The sequence below is a fragment of the Cyprinodon variegatus genome, unplaced genomic scaffold (assembly GCF_000732505.1).
Source record: "Cyprinodon variegatus isolate N-32 unplaced genomic scaffold, C_variegatus-1.0 Scaffold1005, whole genome shotgun sequence".
In the NCBI taxonomy this organism is placed as follows: Eukaryota; Metazoa; Chordata; class Actinopteri; order Cyprinodontiformes; family Cyprinodontidae; genus Cyprinodon; species Cyprinodon variegatus.
This window is the reverse complement of record NW_015151458.1, coordinates 186,485-213,151: the sequence shown is the minus strand read 5'-3', so window position 1 is coordinate 213,151 and position 26,667 is coordinate 186,485. Positions and strand designations below refer to the sequence as shown.

Below are 26,667 nucleotides of genomic sequence, written 5' to 3'. Positions count from 1 at the left end.
CATCCATCCATCCATCCATCCATCCATCCATCCATCCATCCATCCATCCATCCATCCATCCATCCATCCATCATCTATTACCAATGATCCATCCATCCATCCATCCGTCCATCCATCCATCTTTTTTAAAGTGGGACACAAACTCAGAATTAATCCAAAAGTAACCCAGAAGTAATCTGGAAGTATTTTATTTTAAAACACTACAAAGTAACATGTTTTTAGTTGTCTGTCAGTTTCATTATTATTTTTAGATTATATTATTGAATGAAATGTAGCCATCTGGATATGGCCATTTTAAAGCTACAGTGTGTAATTTTCAGCAACATCTAATGGTCAGACTGCAGTGACATGACCAACTCCTCCCACTGTCTTAAGTCATAAGCCTAGTTAGTTTGGTTATGAAGTCCAAACACTGGTCTGGGATTAATGTCAAACCAACTCAGCTGTTTTTCAATTAGTAACAAATAAACTTAATACAATATTTGAAGTCATATTTACTTGCATCCATCCCACATTATGGCTTTTACCCTGTCATGGATTGAAGCGGGTTCCTGTTCAGAGGATGAACGTCTCGTGAGTGGAGCTGTCCTGGGAGAGGTGTTAACAGCAGAACATTTTGATTCAGCCAGCAGACTGTCCCGCCCCGTAGGACAGCCAGCAGACTGTCCTGTCCCACAGGAGCCTGCATGTCTGTCTGCAGCCTCTTACTGCACTCAGTCTGTGCAGACTGTGGTTTTTTGCATGCACAGCACATCAGTCCCTCCGAGCAGGGACTGATGAACAGCTCACTATACTGCTGTTTTCACTGTCTGTTAAATCTGAGACTTTCAGCTCTTATTGAGATGAAAAAAAACAACAATACAGCCAAGTTGGACATATTAGCAGACAGAGTCAGGACTACAAAAGGCGTAGAAACACCCAAGAAAGATCACAAGTCCATCACATGGCCAAAGCAAACACAGTTACCTCAACAGATGTGTTCTTTTTATTTTACTCTTCAGAATAAAGTGGATGGTTTGTTTACAAGATTAAGTTTTGTTGCATCATAAATTCCCAAATGCTTTCATTGAAAGTCAAGGTCAACAAATTCTGATAATTGAATTTGTCATCTTGTACATTTGCAGCTTTTGTGTCTTTTGAATCTGACTATTTCAGAAACAATCTGGGACTGGTTCTTTAGGGTTGTGTCCTACCCTCTTCAACCAAACAAATATTTGTTAAGTTGTTTCTCATTATCTTCTCTACTACCTTCAGAGGACAGCACAAACAGGCTCTAACCAGAGTAGAAAAAGAAGTGGGAGGCCGCGTTGCACAACTGAGCAAGAAGATAAGTACATTAGAGTCTCTAGTTTGAGAAACAGACGCCTCACAGGTCCCCAACTGGCATCTTCATTAAATAGTACCCGCAGTAGCCTGTTTGTGCTGTCCTCTGAAGGGAGTAGTACACACCGTTGTAGGAAATCTTCAATTTCTTACCAATTTCTAGCATGGAATACCCTTCATTTCTAAGAACAAGAATAGACTGTCGAGTCTCAGATGAAAGTTATTTTTTCTGGTCATTTTGAGCGTTTATTTGACCCCACAAATGTGATGCTCCAGAAACTCAATCTGCTCAAAGGAAGGTCAGTTTTGTAGCTTCTGTAACAAGCTAAACTGTTTTCAGATGTGTGAACATGATTGCACAAGGGTTTTCTAATCATCAATCAGCCTTCTAGTTTAAAGTTATCTTCATTGAAAAGTACAGTGCTTTTCCTTCAAAAATAAGCAATGTGACGCCAAACTTTTGAACGGTAGTGTATATCTATATTTCTTTAAAATAGTCAGTTAAATAGGAGGTAAACAATCTGAGTGCTGAGCTATGGATTCCGCCATACTGGTTTAACTGGGACAGCAGACCAGAACAATTGACAACAGGACATCTGTCATCAGTAGATAAAGCATTTTTGTATTCTGTGCTTCAGTATGTCGCACTATGTCATCTGAATTAAATCACAAATAACTTGGCGCCTTTTTTGAAGATTTGCTCTGCACGTACAAACATACTTGCACCTGTTATTAGATACGGAAACCCCCTGAAGGTCAGTCCCCAAGTGTGACTAAACACTGATATTCCACCGAGCACATCTTTCCCCATGATGACAAAGAATGGAGGTAGCATCATGCTGGGGGAAGTTTTTTTTCATTGAGGAGGGTAAAGTCTGTTCTAAGGATCGTGGTGGAGATTCCCTTTAGGACTAGGACTAGTATCTACTAGGGAATTGTTTAGGTCAAAACATATGCATGTGTTAGAATAGCCTAGTCAAAGTCTGGACTTATAAAACAAGTTCAACTTTTTAATTTTCATTTCTAAAAATATTGAAAACCAGCTTTACCATTATAATCTACTTTGTATTGGTCTAGCGCATAGAATCCCCCAAAAGACTTACACTGGTTTTTAGTTATAACATCACAAAATATTAAAGATTTCAGGGACTTTGAATGCCACTATATGGCTTTTTCAGTTCAGGTAAAATGATAAATAACTTATTCTTCTTGGGTTAAAGCAGCACATTATAGACTTTTTAATTCTCTTTCTCAAAGAAGGCGAAATATTTATTTTATAACCTTTTACCCTCTTTGTTTTTTATTTCTGCAGCAAGATGTGGAGAAATTCTCAGACATTGAAAAACTCTACCTCTACCTCAAGTTGCCTACTGGTCCCAGCATCAGTCCAGAGAAAATGTGAGACCTCACCTATATGAAAGTGAAAAATAAAATAACCACCTGAGCAATAAAGATTCATGATAATACCACATTGTCTGATTGCAGTAGATCATCCAAAGCAATATAGATGGCTTTAATGAGGTTCAAAGGTTAGTGCAGCTTTGACATTTCTGAATTGGTGACCCGTATCTTTTCTCAGTGACCAGAGTGCCCTGTCATCCAGCCGCACTCAGCAGATGCACGCCTTCAGCTGGATCCGCGATCATCTAGAGGAATACCCGGAGACCTCTCTTCCCAAGCAGGAGGTCTATGATGAATACAAGTAGGTTCAGATGGAGAAAGAGAAAACTTTTGCTATAAAAATCTCTTATTTTATTTCCAAGTTCAAATTTTAGATTTTTTTTAATACCTGTGAAATTCAAAGCACATAGAAAGCAACTAAATCAGAAATTTTTCGAGGATCATCATTGAGGCATTTTTCAGTTTTTCCCTCTTTTTGCGCAAACCCCTGCCAGTGTTTGCGTTGCCTCCTGCCCTACATTACTGCAGGCTAAAGTGTCAGTATAAATAGATGCAGCAGGCATGAGAATCACAGAGCAGCATGTGTTGGTAATATTAGAATGGAAAATCTGAGACCGCCATTGAAAAGCTCTGACAGTCTTACATAACTTTTTTTTTTTTTTTATCTGTTTAACTCCAGCAGAACAAAAATACTGCAGCCTCCAGGAACGTTGGCGCCTTCGGGTCGGGCTGCTAAAAAAAGACTAAAAACATGTAACATGCTTAGTTTTGGTTTGATGCCTGCAAGTTTGGTCCAAATGAAAGGGAATAACATCTGCTTATGGATCACTGATCGATCCAACATCCCCAGGGAACCTTAAATCAAACCTGTGGAGTCTTTGTGTATGTTTTTGAACCTGAATCATCCAGCAGGTTATCACATTGATTCATGCATCTTCATGCTGATAGATGTGTAGTAATACTGACCAGTGGCGATTTCTTATTGAATACTAGGGAGGCTAAACCTCCTCTGTAAATTTTATTGATAAAAAACGTAATGGGTAAAATATGCTTTCTCAAAAATGTAGTCAATAAGCTGCATTAAATATGCACTGATTTCTTTAGTATGTTGCTCATTAATCAGCCATTTATACCGCTCTCGGACATGATCTCCCCTCCGCTCTGTGGAGCAGCGGGACGTTGCCTGGCAGGTTCTATAATAAATCCATGTTGAGGTTTGAGTCTGCATCTATTGAGGTAAGCATCGAGAAAGTAGGGCCCTGATTGGACAAGAAGCTAAAACACATCACTTCCAGTGAGGCTCAGTCTCTTAGGGGGTCTATGGAGGAGGGGCTGCTTGATGCTGATTGCCAAACATACTTAAGGATTATTAAATAACAGTGGTCAGACAGCGAGGAGGTTTTCCTCATGAGTTGAGAGGGAAAAGAAATCATTCAGCCAGGACAGTCATGTTGTGCTGAACTCTTCCCGTGGTTTCTGGAGTATATTATCTCAGAGTGCTTCACAGCAGTTCTTTTCACCCGTTGTAGTGATGTATTTTATGTTTCAACATTTTTTAATGCAGTACGTGAGGTTTGGATTTAATTAACATCAGTAAGCCTCATCTGTTTCAGAGAGCATCAACTGCCTCTGAGTATAAATCTGAAAGTTAATTTCAGCATTTTCAAGATCTGGGTCAGGACAGAAAACACAATATGAGTTTGCAGCAATTTTTACACTTGAAGACTTCTTCCATGTCCTGTTTGTTCTTTCTTCCATGTCACCCTTCCACCCTCAAGTCTCTCCTCCCTGCCTTATCACCTTAGCTGTCAATCTAACTTCTTTTCTACTAAAAAATATCAGGTTAAAGCGGGATTTTCAAACATGGATCAATTGCTAAGAATCGGTATTTGGTGCAGCAGTTCTTTTGGAGTGTGTGGTAACACCATCAAGCTGGGTTAGCGTAGATTATGTCACCAGTGAAACAGAAATCAGGCAAGTAAACAATGGAGAGCAACATGTAAGGAATCCAGGGCATAGTAAGTCTGCTTTATTGTATCGCTCTTTTATCTTTGTTTCGGCTTGTTAGATCAGAAGCGACTGGCGCGGTGTTTCGACATCCTTAGGTTGCGTTAAATGGTGTCACATAATTTAGCGGATGAACTCGGCTCTGGTGTTCCCACAGCATGCCGATCAGAGCTGAGGCGTTATATGTTATGTTATATTTATGCAGCCTTTCTTTCCTACAACAAACTCTCCTGATATATGTATATATATATATATCATTTATTTGATTCGTATGATATGTATAAAAGTGTGCTATAAAAGGCAGCTTTACAAACAGTGAATTTAAGGGTTGATTTGGGATTTTATGTGACATATAAGGCAAATTGATACATATTGTAAAGTGATATAAAAATGATGAACAGCTTTTATTTTTTTTTAAGTAAAACTATGAAAATTATGACATAAATCTGCCCTCGTCAATGTTTAGTTGAACCACCTTTCTCTTTAACTACAGCTACCAATTTTAATGGGTTATCTCTGGACAGCTTTGCATTTCTAGAAACAGAATTTTCTGGACCATTTTTTTGTAAAATAACTCAGGCTCAGTCAAGTTGGGGGCTGCGTGGATGTCTGAAGGACTCATATTTTTATTTTCAGCTACCACATTTTACATGTCAGATAAAATAATACTACATATACTTCAGCGATAGTATCAAGGTGCTACTTTATTGTATTTATTATACTATATCCGTTGGTTGTGCTGTTCTTTTTACATCTGTTTCCAGATGATGAAGCAGACTGAAGATGTTTTATCAATTTCTCCCTTTAATCTCCTGTTTCTTTCATCTTTTCTCCTTTTTCTTGTTTTTTCTTTCCTGTTCCACTTTCTCATTGCATTGTCCATATAATCTGCAATACTCCTTGCATGAATTATAATAAAGCTATTACATGCATAAATCAAGCGGAACACTATGGCGATAGCCGTACTGCTCCACTTGTGAAAGTAAAATCTTTTGGGCTCTTTTTGGCATCAAGACAAATATTCTTATTGCCACATTGCCAGATAGGACACTGAGAACAACAAAAAAAATGTAATACAAACATGGTAGCTGAAATACATTGAGGTTGCGATTAAAAACAAAAAAAAAATTATATTTCAATTGTTTTTTTTTCTGTGTTTCAGGAGCTTCTGTGACAATCTCAACTACCACCCACTGAGTGCTGCAGACTTCGGGAAAATGATGAAAAATGTCTTCCCCAACATGAAGGCGCGACGCCTTGGCATGAGAGGGAAATCTAAATATCCTTTACTGGAATGGACTGTACTCTACCAGTCAGGCCCATGACTGTATATGTGTGTGTGTGTGTGTCTGGACCATCTGCTGCAGCAGTTCATAAGCTCTCTAAATATAGACTTGAAATGAAATGAAGCCCCCCACCCCCCGCCTCAAAGGCACAAGCAGAATACAGAGACCCCCGGGGGGGTGGGGGGGTTTCTCTGTGATCTTGACCTTCATGCGTACTCATGCCTGCTAAGCTTGTGACGTCAAGCTGCTGTTTGGTTTGTGTTCATGACCTTCATTGAGGTTGATATCATTATCTCTGAGGATGGTGGGGTCATATATCTTAAATGTTCGTCAAGTGTTTAAAAGAAAGATGTGGGGAAGCAGAGGGGGGTCTGCCTGTTAGCTAAAACCTTCTGAAATGGGTTGTATGAACACTGAGCCCTTATTGAAAACCAAAGATTTTAGTGTTGGCAATCAAAGGTGCTTCATTAAAATTAACAGGTTATTTTTATATGAGGAAAATATATCAAATTAATAAATCAAGTTTAATTTGAAAAGTATTCTGATTCACCAAAAAAATATTTTTGTAAAATCATTTTTGTATTTGTAATGACTTAGGGGTCATATTTACTAGACTTGCTCCCCTATTTTTTTTTTTTTTTTTGTGTTGCTGAAATGAAAAAGTGACTACAAATTAGGTTTTTTTATTATTATTATTGTGCTGCAGTGGGTAGCACTGCTGTCTTGCAGCAAGAAGGTTCTGGGTTCCATTTCTGGCCCGGGGTCTTTCTGCATGGAGTTTGCATGTTCTTCCTCAGCATGCGGAGGTTCTCTCTGGGTTACTCCGGCTTCCTCCCAGTCTAAAAACATGACTGTTAGGTGAATTTGCTTCTCTAAATTCTCCTTAGGTGTGAGTGTATGCGTGAATGGTTGTTTGTCCTGTATGTCTAAATGTTGCCCAGCGATGGACTGGTGACCCGTCCAGGGTGTTCCCCGCCTCTCGCCCATAGACAGCTGGAGAAAGGCACCCAGCACCCCTTGCAACCCCACTTGGGATAAATGTGACGGAAAATGGATGGATGGATGGATTATTATTATATGCCTAAAATTTATAATGCAAGAAAGACATTAAGTCCTTATTTTTGCAGTTCACAGAAAACCTTTAAATTTGCCCAAATTTGAGGCACATGATTAGTATTACAGCTCCTGTGTCCAACCTTTCAATGCTTGTTCTGGTAAACAGCTCAGAGGGCAGCATTGTTTGCACAGGACTGACATATTTGTAGGATTGTACCTGAATAGAATCTTAATGGAGGTTAATGCAATGCAAATCCTGGCCTTTTCCTCAAGATGTGATTAAATCTGCATCTTTGTGTTGCTTTTTCTGTCATACTTTAAAACCTTCAAACTACTTGCATGGTTCTTTCATTTAATGTCCTGCAGGTATCAAGTGAGGGTGGTTTGTTTTTTTCTATAAAGCATATGCTCCATGCTGAATGTCTTTCTAGTTCCTGTGGGCTGATTTAACCAAAGAAGTGTTATTTTCAAGAGTTGCAAAACCAGTATACTAAAGAATTTACTGAAATGATGAGTTCCGATCATGATTTTAAACTAAAATCATTTTATTATGCCGCCCAAAACATAACACCTACTGGAGGGATGAATAAATCAAATTGCAAGCCTGTTAATAAGTCTGTAAAAGGTTGGAGCATAAAAAAAACAATCTCCTTGCAATGTTGCAACATTTCAACAATCAAAAATGACAAACGCTACATTTAAACTCCAAACTACTAAAGGTTTGTGTTTATAAAAACTGCTAAAAATCAGGTGCATGCACAGGTTTTAAATTGAGCAGAACAGCGGGTGCAAAACTTTAGTCCTGTTTACTAATAGGCAGAGCATTTGCTGATTAGCAGAAAATTCAAACTACTGGGATCAACATAAGCAAATGTCTTTTATCTGGGATTTGTCAAACCATAAAGAGAATGCAATTGTAGCTTCTGCATCTATATTAGACATGCTTGAAAGGTGCAAACCTGCACCCAATAACATCTGAGGTTATTTTGGCTATAAGAGGAATAGAATGTGGCTTTTGCCTGTCAATATCATGTGGATTGGCAGAATTCTGTTGTGGTGTCAGATTTATTGTGGAGGTAACGGGCAGTGGGGGTTTTGCGTTGCATTGCATGGTGTACTTTTAATTCGGTTTTTTTCTACGGGTTATCTTATGAAATAAAAAAGCTTCTGTAATGGCTGCTCTTCACATAGCTGTGGTGCTGAAACCAACAATCTGCAGCAGCCTGCATACCTTTCTTGTTATTTAGGTAATACGTTAGGAATGATGATCATTGGTAAGAGATAACAGAACGAAAGTTTGATCTTTTGATTTGTTGTAAACCTGTTCTGAATCTTGCTCTGTGAGCTTCTGCTTTCAAATCAACCTTTTTTTTTACTTTCAAAACTAAAAACTTTTAACAGTCATACTAAAAATCCTACATGCCAGTCTGTCGCAGTCCTGTCGGGAATTACAGCTGCCGAATTGACTGCACTCTGATCTCAGAAAGCCTCATTTATACAGGGCTGTTTGCTTCACTTCCAAATCTCTTATCAATTGCTCACATAATTTTAGCAGACCATCATGCCCACTCATTACACCTGCAATGTTTGTCTGCTAAAGCAATTTACTGTTCCTTGATTTGCATCTTTATATATCAGGCCTGCAGTGTCAAATGCAAATCATCCTAAACAACACAATCCTTGAGGTAAAGCATGGTGATAGCTGTGACATGCGGATGTTATGACGCTCAAAAGATATGTCTTTAGGTACTCCTTTAAATAAAGTAGCAGAAAGTTTATGTATGATATCTCTTTTAACTGTTATATTGACCTTAACACTGGCTTACATACTGCTACAGTGGACTGAGAAAGAGGCCGTTTGTCCACATGCCATCTTTGCCCACCATGGACGTCCATAAATCAGCAGATGGAGTGAGAAAAACTGACTTTTTTTTTCTCTATTTTTAGCACTCAATAATTCTCTATTTAATTTGTGATTGCTGTATATCTCTCACTGATTTGTGATGCTACAGTGTGACACCCTGGATTCCCCGTGCCATGTTAGCGGCATCAAGGAGGAGGTGCGATTTGCAGCCTGTGATCTCGTATGTGAATGGGCTCAGAAAGTGCTGAAGCGCCAGTTCGATACGGTGGAAGACTTGGCTCGCTTTCTAATCGACAGCCATTACATCAGCAACAAGTCTCTGGCAGCTCTCACTTTAATGACAGGAGCAGCAGCTGATAAGCAAGGTAAAGTTACTTAAGCGTCAGTGGTGACATCTTGTGGCAAAGGCCCGTTACTGCATCTATTGCTTTTCTGCATTAGTTTTAATTAGGCAATTAAGATGTGAACTATTTGCACAAAAAATACATTAAAATATATTTAGTCTGCACACATTTTTCATTTTATAACAACTGTGATGAAAAAATGTGCTCAAAAGATCAAAACAAAAGATAATGTCCTGGGGTTACCCTAACAAGGATGTTTTTAATTTGAACTACACCTGGTAAAGGGTCTAGTAAGTAAAAAAGATTGTCTTTTGTTTTACATGAAATGTATCTTTAATTCCCTTGTTTTTGTCCAGAGGTCAACCCACAGCAGACCGTCTCAGGCTTTGCACCCACAGCCGAGGCTCAGGCATTTCAGCCTCAGGGGAAAATGTTTTCACCAACATCCTCTGATGCAAAGCAGCAGCTGCAGAGGAAGATCCAGAGGAAGCAGCAGGAGCAAAAGCTGCATTCCCCTTTACTTGGAGAAGAAACGGCAAAGAGGACACTTGATGCTGTGGCTTGTGCTAGCCCCAACCCTGCATCGCCACAGCAGACCATAGGCATTGTGGTCGCGACTGTCCCTAGTCCCATCACGGTAATAAAGTACATGTGTCTCTATGTTTTGTAAACTTAACTGTGGTGAAAACAATATAGTTTGAAGTTGAAAAGATCTTTTGCACATTAATTAGACGTTTTGCAATACATGCATAAAGAACTATTTATATTTGCAGAGGTTGAAAATAGAAATTAAAGACGCTTTTATGTTATTTTACATAATTGAATTATTGTTTATCATTGAGCTATATTTACATGTTTACTTCAACCTTAGTGTTGTCTATTGTTCTTTCCCCTATTGTTCTATTTTTGTGTCAAATATTCTTATGGGTGGGTAATTATGCTCAGAATACTGAGTATATAAATTCCTGGATTCACAAGAAACGAACGTTGTTTAACTAAAACAGGCATTAATATACTCTCAACCACGAAAGTGTACTATTGCATCACTAAATCTTCAATATGAAATATTTGACAGTATTTTACTTTATATTCACAACTTGATTATGAATTTAAAGATGGCTTTCATTATCCAAATGTGCACTTGTTTTCTAAAACATGCATGAGTAAAACAGTCAATAACCACAAATAAAACTAAAGAAAACTATTTATCAATGGTTTTCAAAGTATCCGTACCCCCATTTTTTTTAAATTATTCAGTTTTCTTTACATTATTTAATTTAACTACACTTTTACTTCACATATAATTGGATGCATGTTGTTATTTGCTAATCGCTCAAGCTCAGACTGGATGGAGAGATTCTAGCCTCATATCCAGCAGGATGTTTAGATTCATCCTCCTGCTGGAAGGAGAGCCCCAAGTCTCCATTGCCAGTATCACTGCTGCCACCCTCTGTTTTAGAGGGGAACTGCTTGTGAATTATGCCTACATGGGATCACTTAGTAGGAATGGCCACAGGGGTGGACAATAATTGGCCGGCACCCCTATCTAGCTCCACCCCTCAATAACCGTTATCTTAAAGGTAGTTTAAAAAAATGGTTAAAAAAAAGTCATCATTAAATAAATTAATTGAATCCAGTCATTAATTTATTCTGTAAATAAAATAGCTCATATCTGTGATACATGTGTACAGCTTTGGCAGAAGTAATTCTGTCTTTATATTCAAGTAAGATTTCCTCCAAGATTGCCTGTTTTTTTTTGTTTTTTTTACCGCTCCTCATCTTCCTATTTTATCTGAACACCTTTTTTTACTGAAAAAAAGCTTTGACACAGCATGATGCTTGTGGTGCATGATGGTATGTTTAGTATATGTGTGCTAGTCTTTATCTGCACAGCATTTTGCATGAAGGTAAATTTCTTAGTTATTAAATGTATTTAATTTAGGAGTTCATAGTGACTTGAGCAGCCCCTTTGGGTCATAGACGTGTACTAAAACTTCTCTTGGGTTTCTCACTTGTTGATGCATGACAAACAGTTTCTATGACCTGAGCAGAGGATCTCTGCAGCTCCTCCAGTCATCTTCATGACTGATTCTGAAATTTATAGTATCCTTTAATTTAATAATTTGTTATGCTGGATTTTATTTGGCGGTATCAGAGTAAAACATGAAATTAATAAGATGCACTTTCCAGCTTATGAAAAAAAGTATTATTCAATATTGTTTGGTATTAAATTTAGTATTAAGGACGCTTTTAATTTCACTTGATGGTGATGGACTTACCAAAAAAAGTATGTTATTGTGATTTTTGTGTGTGTGTGTGTGTTTTAGATGCAGAAGAGTGGGCAGTTGATGTCACCGGGTTCTGTGGGAACAGCAGAGAGCAAAGTTCTACCCATTAACTTTCAGATGATGTCCCAGCCAGTTCAGGTAGTGAACCAAAGCCACAAACCCGCCCGGAGTAATCATACCAGCCCGGCCGGGGAGCGGCCAGTTCGACAGCGCTATGCGCAAATCCTGCCAAAGCCCTCTGCCACCACCGACATCACCATGCGCTCGCCCTCCACTATGATCATTGCCAACAGCCCCATTAAGACGATGATGACAACCTGTCAGCTCAGCCCTGTTAGCTTGGTCAAGATGACAGCCATATCCCTGGCACCTAACAGCGGCGAGACTACGTCCCTCACAAACACCATGCTGCGACCAGCGTCTGCAGGTGTCTCTTCTGCAGCCGCGGCAGACTTCAGCTCCAACCAGAACACACGGAGTGCTTCTGCTGTGCCCGTTTTGGCTCCGGTAACCGGGCTGGAGCAAAGTGTTGACATGCAAAGTGTGGATGTGGAAATGGAAGTTGAAGCAATACATATGAACAGCCAAATGCAGAATCCCAGCAGTCACATTTCAACCCAAGAGGGAGTGACAATCAGAGCCGGAGGGTCTGTGCAGAGAGCGGCTAGCGTGCCCATACCACAGACCAAAGGCTTCCTATGCGGCGAAGAAACGCTGGGTACCAGATACAAAGGAAGCTCCTCATCTGGTGCCAGTACTGCAGTCAAAACTAGCAGTAATAGCCCTAATAAGGCAAGCACTTTGCACTTAACCTCTTCTGATTTAAACACCAGCACTCTGTCTACTGTAAACAATAGCAGATTATCATCCTGTGGAGAAGGCTCCCAGGCAGGGGAAGCATTCTTGTCAACAAAGAGCTTCAGAAAACGCTCAGGCCTCAGTCCAGACCTCTCGCCAGTAAAAAGGGCTTTCATGTCCCAGCAGCCTGCAGAGGGCACTGCTTATGCTCCATGCCAGGGAACCTCAGATAGATCAGAAAGCGCACCAGCCTCAAGAGAGCTAGAGATGAAAATGACCTCTGTCTTCCCCACTCAGGTCCATCAATGTTCTCCTTCTCTCTTCGACCGTGTTGCCAAAACACATAACTCAATGCAAAGGAAAAACACTCCTACTGTTATGGAAACCGGCATTGCAGTCAGTGACACATCCATGCAGGGGCAGACAGTCGGTAGCGTGCACAATATGGCCGGTACACCTGGGTATCAGAATCCTGCAGGAGTCTTTGAGGGATCTCATCAGTCCAGTCCGGCTGCAAACTGCCTGCAGTTCATTAATCAAGCAGCCTCTAATCCGCTCCAGATGCAGGAACATATGGATTACTTTTCCTTTGATGATGATGTGACCCAGGACAGCATTGTGGAGGAACTGGTTCAGATGGAGGAGCAGATGAAACTTAAACGGCTGCAAGAGCTCGGAACCGGCTGCTCGCTGCAGGGCCAACCCATCATGACGCCAAGAAATGTTACTACCACCAACCAGACCATGAGTGGTTTTTATCGAGCCCCAAACAACAGCGGAAACCTCATCCACACACCCACACCCACTTCAGAGCTGATTGGTGGAGCTCAGAGCCTGACAGGAGACAGCCCCTGCTCCCGGATGGCCTCCACCACCCCAGTGGACAGCGCTCTGGGCAGCAGCCGCCACACTCCCATCGGCACTCCACACTCCAACTGCAGCAGCACCGTCCCTCCCAGTCCAGTGGAGTGCAGGAACCCGTTCGCATTCACACCTATCAACTCCAGCATGACGTCTTTCCAAGACAGCAGCCCTGTCTCCATTAGTCCTGTGAAACCAATGCAGAGGCCAACAGCCACCCACCCTGACAAGGCCAGGCTGGAATGGATGAACAGCAGCTACAGCAGCAACAGCGGCAACAGTGGCAACAGCGGCGGAGGCTCAAGCAAATCCAGTGGTGGGATGGGAATCCTCAGCAGCTACAGAGGCCTGACAGATGAGCCTTTCCAGAAGCCCCATGCCTTTGCCGTTCCTCACGCACGCCACCACGACAGCCACTGTGGCCGCTTGACTCCCATTTCCCCTGTGCAGCAACAAGTCACCAATATGAGCAGGCAGGAGGGTTTCGCCGTGCCAGCCCCTTTGGATAACAAAAGCGGCAACACATCGGCTGCAACGTATCGATGCCGCAGCGTTAGCCCAGCCGTGCATCAGAGGAATCTCAGTTTGAACGTAGGAGGTAATGCCCCCATTAACGTCCCCCGCTCTGTGGTATCTCCCTTTAGTTCTCCAGTAACCCCCGAGGTATTAAACATCTTCACCAACAGCAAAGGAAACCTGGGGGTCAGCAGCATGGCGCAGAGGAGCCGCTCTGTGCCACTCAACATCATGATGCAAACCGAAGTGCAGCAATGCACCAACATTGGCAGCATCCTTTTGAGCAAGATGGAAGGGGACCAAGATGAGGCTCTGCGAGGTTTGGGCATCCATAACCTACCCTCCACCTACACTGCACGGATGAATCTGACCCAGATGCTGGAGTCTAAGTTCAGCCAACCAGGCAGTGAGAACCACCTTAGCCTGATGCCTTCTGACTCCGCCAGCTCACAGCGGTCAGGGTACCTCATAGAAAACACTGTTAATGAACAAATGAGTCTCTCAGCAGGCAACAACCAAACTCAACCAGCCTCTGCAGAGCACCACCACCAGCAGGCTCAGTCTGTAATGTTAGCTTTGAGCTCACGGCAGCAGGAAGAGCTGCAACAACAGCAGCATTTAGACTTTAGGAGCACGCAACAGCACCTCCTGACAGGTCCCATCATGGAGGAGTCAGAGCTCGCCGCGGGTGGGGCTGATTTCCCTTGCGAAATCAGAATGACATCAGAGCTTTCTGGGAGCATGAATGACCTGAACGCGCTGGACACAAACCTGCTGTTTGACCCCAGCCAGCAGCAGAGCAGGTTCCACAGCTCTGCAGCAGAGGAGATGAACGAGCAGCTGTTCCAGCAAATCAGCGAGGCGCCTCATTCAGGTGGGCTGGACTGGTTGGAAAGCAAAGATCACCCAGCTGTTGGGCTGATGGGCTGAATACTGAGAATTTTTTTCAATTTTAACTGTTGTAGCAGAGTGTTTTTCATGTATTTATGAGGTATTTACAGCCTAACTCTAATATACTTATGTAACTGAGGACATACTGGAAGTTTGTCAAGTTAAAGTGCCAGGCTGAGCTGACAATGCTGCAACACTATGTAAAAATGAGTAAAATGCTGGTCATTTCCCTTTAAACACATAATAAATAGTCACCTCCTGTTTAACCTTAATCGTTTCTAACAAGCAGACAAAGCAAAAAAAAACAAAACCTCAGTCGCTATTCTATATTTCTCTCCATAAAAGTTACATCATGGTATTAATCATTTAAAACTTTGACTATATATAAAAATCATTATATAAATAAAACTATAACCACTTATTTAATACTAATATATATAATAACAGATCTGTGTTTCATAGACTTTTAGGAAGGGATAAATCTCAACTCTTTACTTAGATATTAACCAAACTAACCTTAAGTTGTGTAAAGGATTACACTTATGTTTGGCCATGAGAGCCCAAGTTGTCAAGTTAGTTCCCATGTGGGTTTAAAAAAATGCCAAAATAATTACGTTTTTACATTTTTTTTTTATCTGCTCAATAACAAACTAACAATTCCATATTTGAACTAATAAAAGAGTGAAATGCTTATTGTGGAAAAGAGAAGTGAATCATTGTAGATCCAAAATATGAAAAGCATCATAACCAACATATATGCCATTTCATTATCTTTTTAAAAGGCAAAGTTCACTACAGAGTTAAGGTTTTTGGATGTTTATTTTCCACAAAATTAGCATAAATTAAAAAACTATGTTTTTTTGTTTAAGGTTGCTTTTGTCTGTGCCAGTAAAGCCTGTACACTGTGCACACCTAAGTGTATACATGATGATTGATATATTTATCCAAATTCATCCATTAACTGTAAATCTATCCATCCATCCCTTTTCCGTCACACTTATCCCAAGCGAGGTGGCGAGGGGTGCTGGGGCCTATCTCCAGCTGTCAATGGGCGAGAGGCGGGGTACACCCTGGACAGGTCACCAGTCCATCGCAGGGCAACACAGAGACAAACAACCATTCACACGCACACACACTCACAGCTAAGGAGAATTTAGAGAAGCCAATTAATCTAACAGTCCTGTTTTTGGACTGTGGGAGGAAGCTGGAGTACCCGGAGAGAACCCATACATGCACAGGGAGAACATGCAAACTCCATGCAAAAAGACCCCGGGTCAGGAATCGAACCCGGAACCTTCTTGCTTCAAGGCAGCAGTGCTACCCACTGCTGTAAATCTAATCAATATATATTCATGGGACTGATATTTGTCTTCATGTTAATTTGATCGTATACAGAAATATCTCTTGGCCACAGTTATTGGCCCTCCTAGTAAAAGTCTTGAAATACATTTTAAGGTAAATCATATAAAAAAATTATTCAGTATGGGAAAAAATTTTCAAAAAAATTGGTGATTTAAAAAAAAACGACCACCGTGAAAATCTTCGAAATAAATGTAACTGAAGCATTTTTGATGTTATTGATATTTACTATTGATAACCTTATTTATTTATTTTATTCATAATTTCTGTTAATGTCTCTTTCCTTTAGCCACTGCCCAATTGGCTAGAATATGATGGATTTTTATTTAATATTTCACTTTCTCACCAGCAACATAAAGGGGAATTGTTTCTCTAGTTTCTCTTTCAAAATAACCTGCATCTAAGCTGGGCTATGTTGCAACATAAACTTTTAAATACTGGGACATGAATAAGTGGTAAAGATATGTCCTCTCTGCTTGCTTCAATATAAGGGATATATTGTAGAAGACGAAGTGATTTCCTTGTGGAGGAAGGAGATTCAGACAGTAAGGGATACCAACTACTGTGCCACTATTTGTTAAATATCATTTCTTAACATTGATTTAAATAATTTTTCTTAGAGATTTACTTTTTATCTCATTTTTACAAGGAGGCCATTAAATTTGATCAGCACTTTGTAGAAGCCATTTTAACACAACATAAAAAGGAGGTGAAATATGAAAATGTTCAAGCTTTGAAAGCCAATTCAGTGTTATTTTTTATTACCTCAAGGATCTTGGCAGATTTAGTGCTTTATCTCTTCATATTCAGAGGTCACCCCAACAAGTTGTTACAACTTACTCTCAGATTTGGTAAATTTCTTAACACCAGATACCCTTCCTGGTACAACCAGGATTTGAACTTGTGTCCTTTACATTACAGACAAAGATTTAAAACCCTTTATTTCTTACAGCAATTAATTAGTAAAAAAAAAAAAAACTTCCTTCATGTAATCTCGGTCAAGAATACAGATGGAAGAAGGGAGGACCTTCGTAAAATGAATACAGTCATTGTTTGGCTGTATCATCCACCTGCAGGGTCCGCTTTAAACCACAAGGGTTCTTCCACTAAACCTGCACTCAAAATAAAAAAAAAATGTTTTGCAAAAAAGCTGCTTTACTTAAGCCCATTGAATGGGTTGTTTTTGCACTGTGCTAAAAATGATCATGAAGCGTGATTCTGATTTCTTTTGTTTATTTTTTTGCAGATTTCTCACTTTCAAGTAGCTTTATTTTACTTTGACCATACTTATATACTTATTATTTATTTTATACCACTGCATGCCCAAGACATATTATATAGATTTATAATCATAAAACAAGCTACCTGCGGTAAAATCCCAGTTTTTTTTAAATGTTTTTTTAGGTGGAAGAAATTGTTTAATCCCAATTCGGCTACAATGACTTCTGATTGCTACAAACACGTAAGATTAGGATTAAATGGAGTGTTAAGAATAAAAGAGTGGTTTAAGGAATCCATACCTTTGTAGCACTGAAAGCTTTAGGATGTATTGAAAAAAAAGTCTTCACCTTTACATCATTAATATGAGCTGTTAGAGGAGGGGAAAAAAACCTAAAGCAGCTTTGAATGGATTTTAGTTTCTATAGGCTGGAGTGTGTAATAAACCTGTGGATACAGCGCTGACAATCTGTTCTGCTTTACATTAAAAAGAACAAATCACTGTGTTTGGACAGGAAGGTAAAACGTTACTCCCTGTCCAAAGGAGTCACCTAAATGTGAAAGCTAAAGAAGTTCTGACTCTAAAGATTCGCCCGAGGGTATCTTAGCCTTATGTCCATACCAAAGATGTCTGCTTTAGCAACATGCACTGTGACCACGGGTGTTACGTTATTTATTCGCTGTGTGATAACAGCTAAAAGGCATGTATCTGCACTTTGAAGATACGATGAAAAGTGAAAATCTTGTGACGTTTACAGCACTGGAAAGACGGTTTGTCTCTAAAATTGAGGGTTTTTTTTTTTTTTTTGGAAAAATATCTTTGTTTACTACCTTTGATGCTTTTGTTTAAACAGCGGGTACATGTTTTATATAGAAGGAAATATCCCAAAGGCATCTTATTGATCAACTGTTTATTTGTATTGGTAATTTTCTGATCTGACACTTCTGCTGTGTTTTTGTGCAGACTGGAATGTTGGTCAGTTCTGGATATTTTATTGTTATTTCTGTAATGTGTGTTGTTTGAATAGAAGAACTAAACCATGCTGCATATTCATAATTATTTAAGTGGTGTTTTATATTACTAACCTAACACTGCCGCAGTACGGTCCGTCAGTACTTCTCCTGTTGAATTTCCTTGTAGATGGGTCCTTTCTCTTTAGATTTTGAGCTAAATGGAGCTTCAGAAAATATTTGCACTTGTGTAATAATTATCTGCTCAAAGAATAATGTCTGGATACATTAAAAGTGCAGTGATTTGAAACCTTGCTGATAATATTTAACTGCTGAAAAGCAGACTTTATATTTGTGGTGTGATTCCCTCCCAGTTTTATTTTTTTTTTTAACTGTGTGATCTTTGGCACTAATATTTAACGAAGATCTTACCCTTCCTCTTTTAAGTGGTGCTGAGCTAGTTTCCCTCCACTGTTATTTTGCTGTGAACTTTTTGCATTTTAGATATTGCTTTTACAAGAGGAAGTGCTTGTTGATGCATTTTTTAAACACTTTTTAAAAAGAATAAACATTTTTAAGTACAAAACTGAAGACTGAAGGCTTTTTATTTTTATGTGAAGGAAGAAAATGAAGGAGATTCTGAAATCTGAAATCCCCTCCAAAAAACTACAATAAATTTAGATAGATGCATTCTTGGCATGAGGAGAATTATTATTGCAAAACGTTTGTGTTTACAAAGCAGCACATTTTCCAGGGCGCAAATTATTAATGTAATACCCTTTCATTGTTTTTCACACTTTCTAAATGTCACTTGAAATAAAGGAGGAAACTCCACACAAGGGTCATAATTTGGCGAAAAATATTTAGTAAAAGCCAGATATATGTATTTGGATGGCACATTTAAGCAACAGTACAATTAAAAGTGCTTGCCAAGATTAACATAAGAAAACACATACTATAGCAAAATTCATCATTTTCCTACACACAGGGTCGCCAGGGGTGCTGGTGCCTATCTCCAGCTGTGTACGGGTGAGAGGCGGGGTACATCCTGGGCAGGTCGCCAGTCCATCGCAGGGCACAATAGCAAAATGCATTGGCATAAAATAGGAAATTAGAGAAAAGTTGCAATACATACCATACCAAATGTATTTATAAAGCACTTAAAGCGCCCAACAGGACCAAAATGTTACACACAATCATAAAAACAATAAAGTTATAGTGAAAAGCAATAATAAAAGAAACACAGTAAGACAAAGTCAACATCTCAGATTGTGTTAAAAGCCAAGGAAAAGAAATAGGTCTTAAGAAGAGATTTCAAGTTAGAAAGTGAAGAGTCCTGCCTAGTGGGCAAGGGAAAGTCATTCCACAGCTTAGGGGCAGCAACAGAAAAGGCCAGAGTACAGAATAAAATACATGATGTTTAAGCTAATATTTTAAATAGAACAGTCAAATTAACTCTCTGTTTTTAGTTCTGGTTTTAAAGATAAATGTAGACTTGATCCAGAAGACATATGAGAGCTGGGTGGTTGATAATCTCATATAAGTAATTTAAAGTCTGTGCACTGAGATATGGAGCGCCGGATTTAAGATTTCAGCGTTGGAATAATGTACTCCACTTACTTAGTTTTGGTGAGAATGCAGACGGTATCATTCTGGATCAGCTGCAGCTGTCTAATCGACGTTTTAGGCAAACATGCGAAGACACAGTAATGATGGAGCAGTAAGACAAACACATTGGTTAGTTTTGAGATCCTGCAAAGACGTTAGTCCTTCCTTGAGATGTTCCTTAGACTCGAACTTCGAGTCTGATTGCTGGTTTCTAGTCATATTAACTGAAGCTGTGTGCTAACCTTTAAAAGCTCTTCCTTTTGTCCATAAATGATAACTTTAGTTTTTGTTATTCAACTGTAAAAAAAAAAATAGCACACCAATGCATTGATGTCTTCTAATCATTTACCCAACACTTGACTTTTCGTCAACTTTGACGTAAAGTTACATACTGACACAAAAACATTCCTGTGTAAGGTTCAAACCAGTCAATAAAGGCATAATAAAATGTGAGATGAGTAATGGAACAGATCAATGGTGAAATGGTTTGGATGGATGATTGGAAAAGTGAACAAGAGTTTACAAAAAAAAACAGGGATGTAACAAAAGTATTACTCATGTTGGGAAGCCGCCCACCAGAGAGGGAGAGTAAAACAGTATTGCAGGAACAGGCTTTATGAGCTACTGCCACTCCCACCTCTCAGGTAGATCTTTATTGATCTAATCCAAGGCTGTAGGAAGGGTAACTAAAGCAATGAAATTAGGCAATCACATCCTTCACTTATTTAGCATAGGTCCATTTAGTTGCAAAACATCTAGATAAGGCAATATTTTCCATATGTAGTCAATGCAAAACATTTTTTTCTTTAACCATTAAGTTAAATGAATGGAAAATAACCAAGATAATAAAGTTTAGCTAACATTAAATTGTACTTTAGCAACAAGAAGATGATCTCCAGTTGAAGACAAAATCTTGTGAAAGTTATAAAATGTAATAAGAATTTCTGGGGGTTTTTTCTCCATGTGAGTCTGAAAAGCATTAACTTATTTTAATGGGGTTTTATGTGATAGACCGACACAATATATATAATAACTTTGAAGTGGATGGCTTCAAACTTACTTAACTACTGCCTTTATACACTCACCGGCCACTTTATTAGGTACACCTGTCCAACTGCTCGTTAACACTTAANTCAAATCCTTTTATCTGTAAATACAGTGAAAGGTGACTCTGTATTTTTCTTCTTTTTAGGTTGTACATATAAAGGCCACTCCTTAGCCTAGGGTTTTTATTTTTGCAATTTTTAGTTTCAGTGATCAATTCTTAAAACAAAAGTGGTCTCAAAATATCAATTTGGGCCCGCCTTGGAAATCTCCAGCCGTTGACCCTTTGACCTGTCGCTGACTAGCCGTCACTATCCTCTCTGCGTTAGTTTTTCTGCTGGTACCTAAACATCACCAATGTTCATATATCATAAAGTTAAAAAGCCAGAGCTGCTCCAAACATTGTTAGAGTTCACCAGCAGCCCACAGTTGCTACTGTTGTTTAGAAAACAGACATTTTCCATAAAACGCAAATCACAAAAGGTACCTGAAGGCCAAATATTCTCCTGCAGCAACAGTAGTGTTTATCCAAAGTGACATTAGATACAAATTGGTACTTTGTACATTTTAAAGTCAGTGTGGCAGCCCTTTCTTTATTTTAAATGTTTTTTTCCTCAATAACAAGCACGGGCTTGCTAAATTTATGTTTATTGACAAAGACATAAATATAATTTACTATTTTAGATCCAACGAACAATATATACTTCTTTATATCCATGTACTGAGTCTTATGAAAAGCGTTATCGTTCTTCAGTTAAAGGGATACTACACATATCTTCTGTTATACAGCAGAATTGGGGATCCTATTTTCTTGTGTTCATACCAAAATATGACTCCTTTAACTGCAGGTATTCTATTAAGTCATTTTATAACAATTCAACTGTCTGTGGCATTCTGTAAACTTGCTTACTCTGTGGGGAAATGAAACTTCCTTGACAAGCTGAAGCTGTCAAACTTCATGAAGGGTTCCCATTTATGAAGGAGGAGTAATGTGCAATTATTTAGAAAACACAGGCGTTAAGGACAATGACAACCTCCTCAGCAGCTGCCCTTATTTCGCATTTTCACCTCAAAAATAATACGTTGAGTCCATAACGGTATTGCTCAGCAGTGTTAAAGGAAAAAAAGATACATTTTCATTTGTTTGACAACAGCATACTGTATACTGATGCAATAGAGGAATCAGGTACTTACCTGTTACCCTAGTACTTTTCCATTCTGTAAACTGTCTGCTCTTATATGAACACTGTTGCCTCGCAATATGATGTTTCTCTGAATGCCTACTGCAGCCTTACTGCATAGAGTTGCATGTATTCCCTCTGCATGAGTTGTGTTTGTGTCTGTGGGTTGACCTCTGACCTATGGGAACCTACTGGAGCAAATCTAAAACTAGGGATTGCTGTCAGACAAAATCTATTGATTTTCTTTAAAGTGTATCTTTAACTGTCTGACAGTGTTACCGCGATGTTCATACTGCCTCAGAAAGAGTGCAGCAACTATGAGTCAAAGAGATTTATGATGTGAAAAAGAAGAGCTTCTTGAAAAGATGCAGTTCAATCAACACAATGTAATTTTAATGTATATTATTCAGTATATGATTTTTTTTTCTAAATAAAATTTCACAAACTGTTAATTCTAGGGAAAAATATACATAAAATCCTCCAATAATGGTGGAAATGTAACAACAAAGAAAAAGACTGTCTCATCAAAGTGCCTTGGGATGACATGTGTTGTGAATATGATACACAAATGGATCTTAGTAAGCTCTTAGAGGATCAATCCAAAAGAGAATATCTGATTCCCTCCAGACAGGCAGAAACCATGTTGGTTAGATGCATATTGACAAGAAGTGGATTCTATCTCTAATCTCCTATTCTGCATTCATTGTTAGTTCAATCTATTACTTTGTGCTCTCTGCTTTTTCTCATAGTAGCTAACTGGATGTGCTTTCTTTCATCCTCTGACATGGGAGCTGGCTCGGAGCCTGTCTGCCTGGCTGTGCGTTTCCTGGACGAGGCCACCTGTGGAGCTGGTTGAAATTTGCCTTTTGTATCTCTGCTTCTGTCTCCTTGAACCCCAGTCACCTCGGCAGATGGCCGCTCACACTGAGCCTGGTTCTGCTGGAGGTTTGTTCCTGTTAAAAGGGAGTTTTTTCTCTCCACTGTCGCTACAAGCATGCTTAATGTGAGGGATTGCTGAAGAGTCAGTGAGTTGGTGCAATCAGCTGGTTTTCCTTAGATAGAAAATTTAAAACAATCTGGCTGTATGATCTGGTTAAATTGTCTCTGTGTCTCTGAGATGACGAGTTGCGATTCGGGGCTATATAAATAAACTGACTTGAATTAAACTGATTTCCAACCACTTAGAATAAGTTTTTTGGCAGTCATTTAAGAGAGTCAGCACATTTTTTTTTCTCGAAATAATGAGGTGATGAACTAAAAATACATTTTATTTTAATATTTTATAAATGTAAAAGGCAAAGATATTGTTTAAAAATCTTACTGAGAATTGCAATCATTGTCTAATGTCCCATCACTTATTTGACGCCTATCACATTATGGGCAGTTGGGAAACATCTTGTTGATCAATAAAGATTAAGATTATTACTGAGCAGGTTGTGATCCAACATTAACTTTGAGGCGCAAAGCCCAACTTAAGATTTAAAATTATAAGACCAGGCATTTTTCAACAGGAACTGAGACACTTGAAAACTAAATGTTATGATGTTGGATTGTTTGTAAAATGTATGGTCAAGGATGGCTTTAAAAATGAACTCTTGATTTTCTATTTAAAAAAAGAAGGTAAATGTAATTAGCGTGCTCTCTAGAGAGGCAAAAGAAGCCAACTGATGGCTAATAGAAAACAAACCCTTATCATTACACTTTTTCCATCCGACTGTAAACAGGGGTTCTGTAAACAAGGGTGAGAGTCACAGAACCAGTATAGCGTCAGAAATAATCATCAGATAATCAATACTGTTTGTAATAAAATTACGAGAATAAAGTCTTAACATTATGAGAATTAAGTCATAAAATTATGAGAATAAAGGTGTAACAATACAAGAATAAAGTCATAAATTTATGAGAATAAAGTCGTAAGGAGAATAGTCAAAAACTTAAAAGAATAAAGTCGTAATATTAAGGGAATAAAGTTTTAAAATTGCCAGAATAAAGTTGTATTTTATGAGAACTCTTACAAGAAGCCCCTTCTTCCCAAAAATGAGGAATGTTGAGCATCATGTGAAGTTATACTTTCACAAATAAGGAAATCTGTTAGCATACCAGCATCAAATTGGGCAGTATGTCAAAGTGGAGTAAAGTTGCTGTTTGGTAGTGCTGGTCGGCCATCATATGCTGGTCGGAGCTCGAAGGTTTCTTTCTGAAACGGGTTGAGGTATGATGACATAATTCTCGTAATATTGCAACTTTATTCTCATCATGGGTGGTTCTAGACAGGGGTCAACGGGTGCCAGTGCCCCTGAAGATCATATCCTGGCCCGTGTAATGGACCCTGTACTGAAGACAGACACAAATTCTAATGATGATGTGCACTGGAACAGACATGGCTATTGACAGGTCCTTTGGATCTATTTCATTTTTTTTCTTTAGAAATTCTGTTTTACTAATTATTTTAAATCAATAAGGGGATAGCTTCACTGGTATTGAGATAGGATCCCAGTATTCATCTGCTAGATGGTTTTTTCAGAATAAATATAAAAATATACTCCAATTTATTTTCACAGCTGAATTTATCCATTTTTCTTGAGTTCTAAGTCAGACTTGACAGAAAACAGTCATTTTAACTTAAACTAAGTCAAAAATATGTAAATTCCTAAATTCTGAATGTATAACCTAATAAGAGATAGAATTTTAAATCAACCTTATTGAATAGAAATTTCAGTTAATGCAGCTATCTTAATATATTTGAATACCTTGCTCTGTTTTTTTATTTCATGCTTTTCTGTGCCTCCCATGAAAACATGCTGGCCCCCTCCTGGCCCCCTGGTACACTTGGTCTAGAACCGCCACTGATTCTCGTAATGTTATGACTTTATTCTCAAAATTAAATAATTCTCTAGCCTGGCCCTAATACTCCGTCGTAGAGATGGAAATAAAAAAATAAGGGTCGAGAAAATAAAAGTAACAAAAGTAGTGTAATATGAGAAATAACTAAGTGAGGGTAATGGACTTTTACTAGATAAAGTGAAGCAGTTAAAATGCAAGTACATCACAGAAACGTAGAATATAAGCACTGAAAGGTATTGTAAAACAGATCAAAACTAAGGTTTAATTTCAAAATAATCCCATTAAAGAATATATTATACATACTTCTAAACAAAATAATTGGTGATCAAATATTGATTAAATATTCCTTTCTTCTAATTTTGATTCATTAATATTAATTTATTAAATAAATAAACTTCTGTTAACTTTAAGTGGAAAACCGTCATAATAAAAAAAAGGACATTTTTGAAAAAAATAAATCCGTATGTTTTCACTGTTTGATAAAGTGCCATATCGGCCTGCCATACCAGCTGTGGAAGAGATTCTGAGAGAAAAAAAAAAGTAGGAGGAGGAAGAGGATGGTTATTAGGAATGACGACAATCCCTAAACTATTTACTCGATCTGGTTTACGGTCAGTACCTGTCAGGGAAGACAGTCGGAGCAACTAACAGAGGAGGAAAACCTGAGCGCCATAGGTGCTACTCTCGGCCGCCCTCTTCTTCGTGTCGCCCTCTAGGAGGAAGAGGAAGGACCTCATGATGGCTGCTGTCCCAGCTTCTCAGATCAGAGGACTTCAGGCGGACGAGGTAAACTAAACTAACGAGACTTGTTTATGTGACAAAACGGCTTGACATCTGCTGCTGTTATCTGGCAAATAAAGTAGAACAATGAATAAAACAACTTAAAAGTCTCGTTAGCTAACTCGGACACATATTTATTTGCGATGTGGGCAGTATTTTAGCAACTATATATGATTTAAAATTGGAATAAATTAGAGGAAAAATCCGTGGGGAAGTAGAGTTGGGAAGGAAACCAACTGGGCTGTCAACGCCTCGCGCGCCTCTTCCTCCACACGCAAACAAACAATGCTTTGATAAAACAGTTTGATTTAGTTCTAAACATCAGATTCACGCCTCCCACCTCCGGGGAGTTATTGTGGGTAAACCAAGCGGGATCGATTGCGACATCTCATGATGATTCAGAAACTTCACTTGAACGCCAAGATTGATCTTATCGGGGAATGTAAAGTACCAACCGCTGTCAGGATATGACATCACCCGCAGCCTAAACACAGTTTGTAAAGGAAGTGAACACTGCCTGTGATAGGATCCTTTTAACCTACTTAACTTTGAATGTTTTTCTTGTATCTTTTCAAATGAACGTGGCTCATTTTAGTTCCTGATCTCTGCTGCACACCTGTAGGCCCAGCCCACCTGAACATGGTGCAGTGGCCCTTCAACAACAATGGTCCCTATGGGAGCAAAAACACACGAGCTGGGTCTGTTAGTGTAAAATTTATATTTGAATAAGTGCAAGCAGCTTGTGAAATTAACTTTTTTGTTCATAAACAGTAAAATGTTATTGTTTTCATAGGATCACAATGGAGTTTAGGCTCCACTTATGAAATCAACTAAAACCAAGATGAAATAACAAACTACTTAAACCAAGTCGACATCAGATGATGTTGGCTTTCCTCCTATAATGACCAGGATGCCAAATAAATGCTTTCTAACAGAGATGGCTACGAAGTTAAAGGAGAATTCCGGTTTTTAACACTTTTAGCCCATTTTCTGTAGTGTCCAGGATGAAATCGAATGATCGACACCAAAATTTTGACAATTGGTCCT

At 38.9% G+C, this 26,667-nt stretch overlaps 2 protein-coding genes across 3 annotated transcripts in view; both read left to right on the top strand.

The window, feature by feature from the left end:
* Positions 1 to 15,725, top strand: part of LOC107100735 (DNA-binding protein RFX7-like) — a 23,107-nt gene extending 7,382 nt beyond the window's left edge. Inside the window, exons 4-10 of the mRNA XM_015399352.1 lie at positions 2,636 to 2,721; positions 2,903 to 3,025; positions 5,894 to 6,010; positions 8,900 to 8,984; positions 9,086 to 9,302; positions 9,638 to 9,918; positions 11,609 to 15,725. Of these exons, the coding sequence (XP_015254838.1) occupies positions 2,636 to 2,721; positions 2,903 to 3,025; positions 5,894 to 6,010; positions 8,900 to 8,984; positions 9,086 to 9,302; positions 9,638 to 9,918; positions 11,609 to 14,674 (3,975 nt within the window). The 3' untranslated portion in view covers positions 14,675 to 15,725. The remainder of the gene's footprint in view (positions 1 to 2,635; positions 2,722 to 2,902; positions 3,026 to 5,893; positions 6,011 to 8,899; positions 8,985 to 9,085; positions 9,303 to 9,637; positions 9,919 to 11,608) is intronic.
* Positions 15,726 to 25,400: 9,675 nt separating this feature from the next.
* The window catches only part of nedd4 (neural precursor cell expressed, developmentally down-regulated 4, E3 ubiquitin protein ligase), a 34,476-nt gene continuing 33,209 nt past the window's right edge, over positions 25,401 to 26,667 (top strand). For both annotated transcript variants that reach the window (XM_015399361.1, XM_015399360.1), the window contains exon 1: positions 25,401 to 25,626. In XM_015399361.1, the coding sequence (XP_015254847.1) occupies positions 25,576 to 25,626 (51 nt within the window). In that variant the 5' untranslated portion in view covers positions 25,401 to 25,575. The remainder of the gene's footprint in view (positions 25,627 to 26,667) is intronic.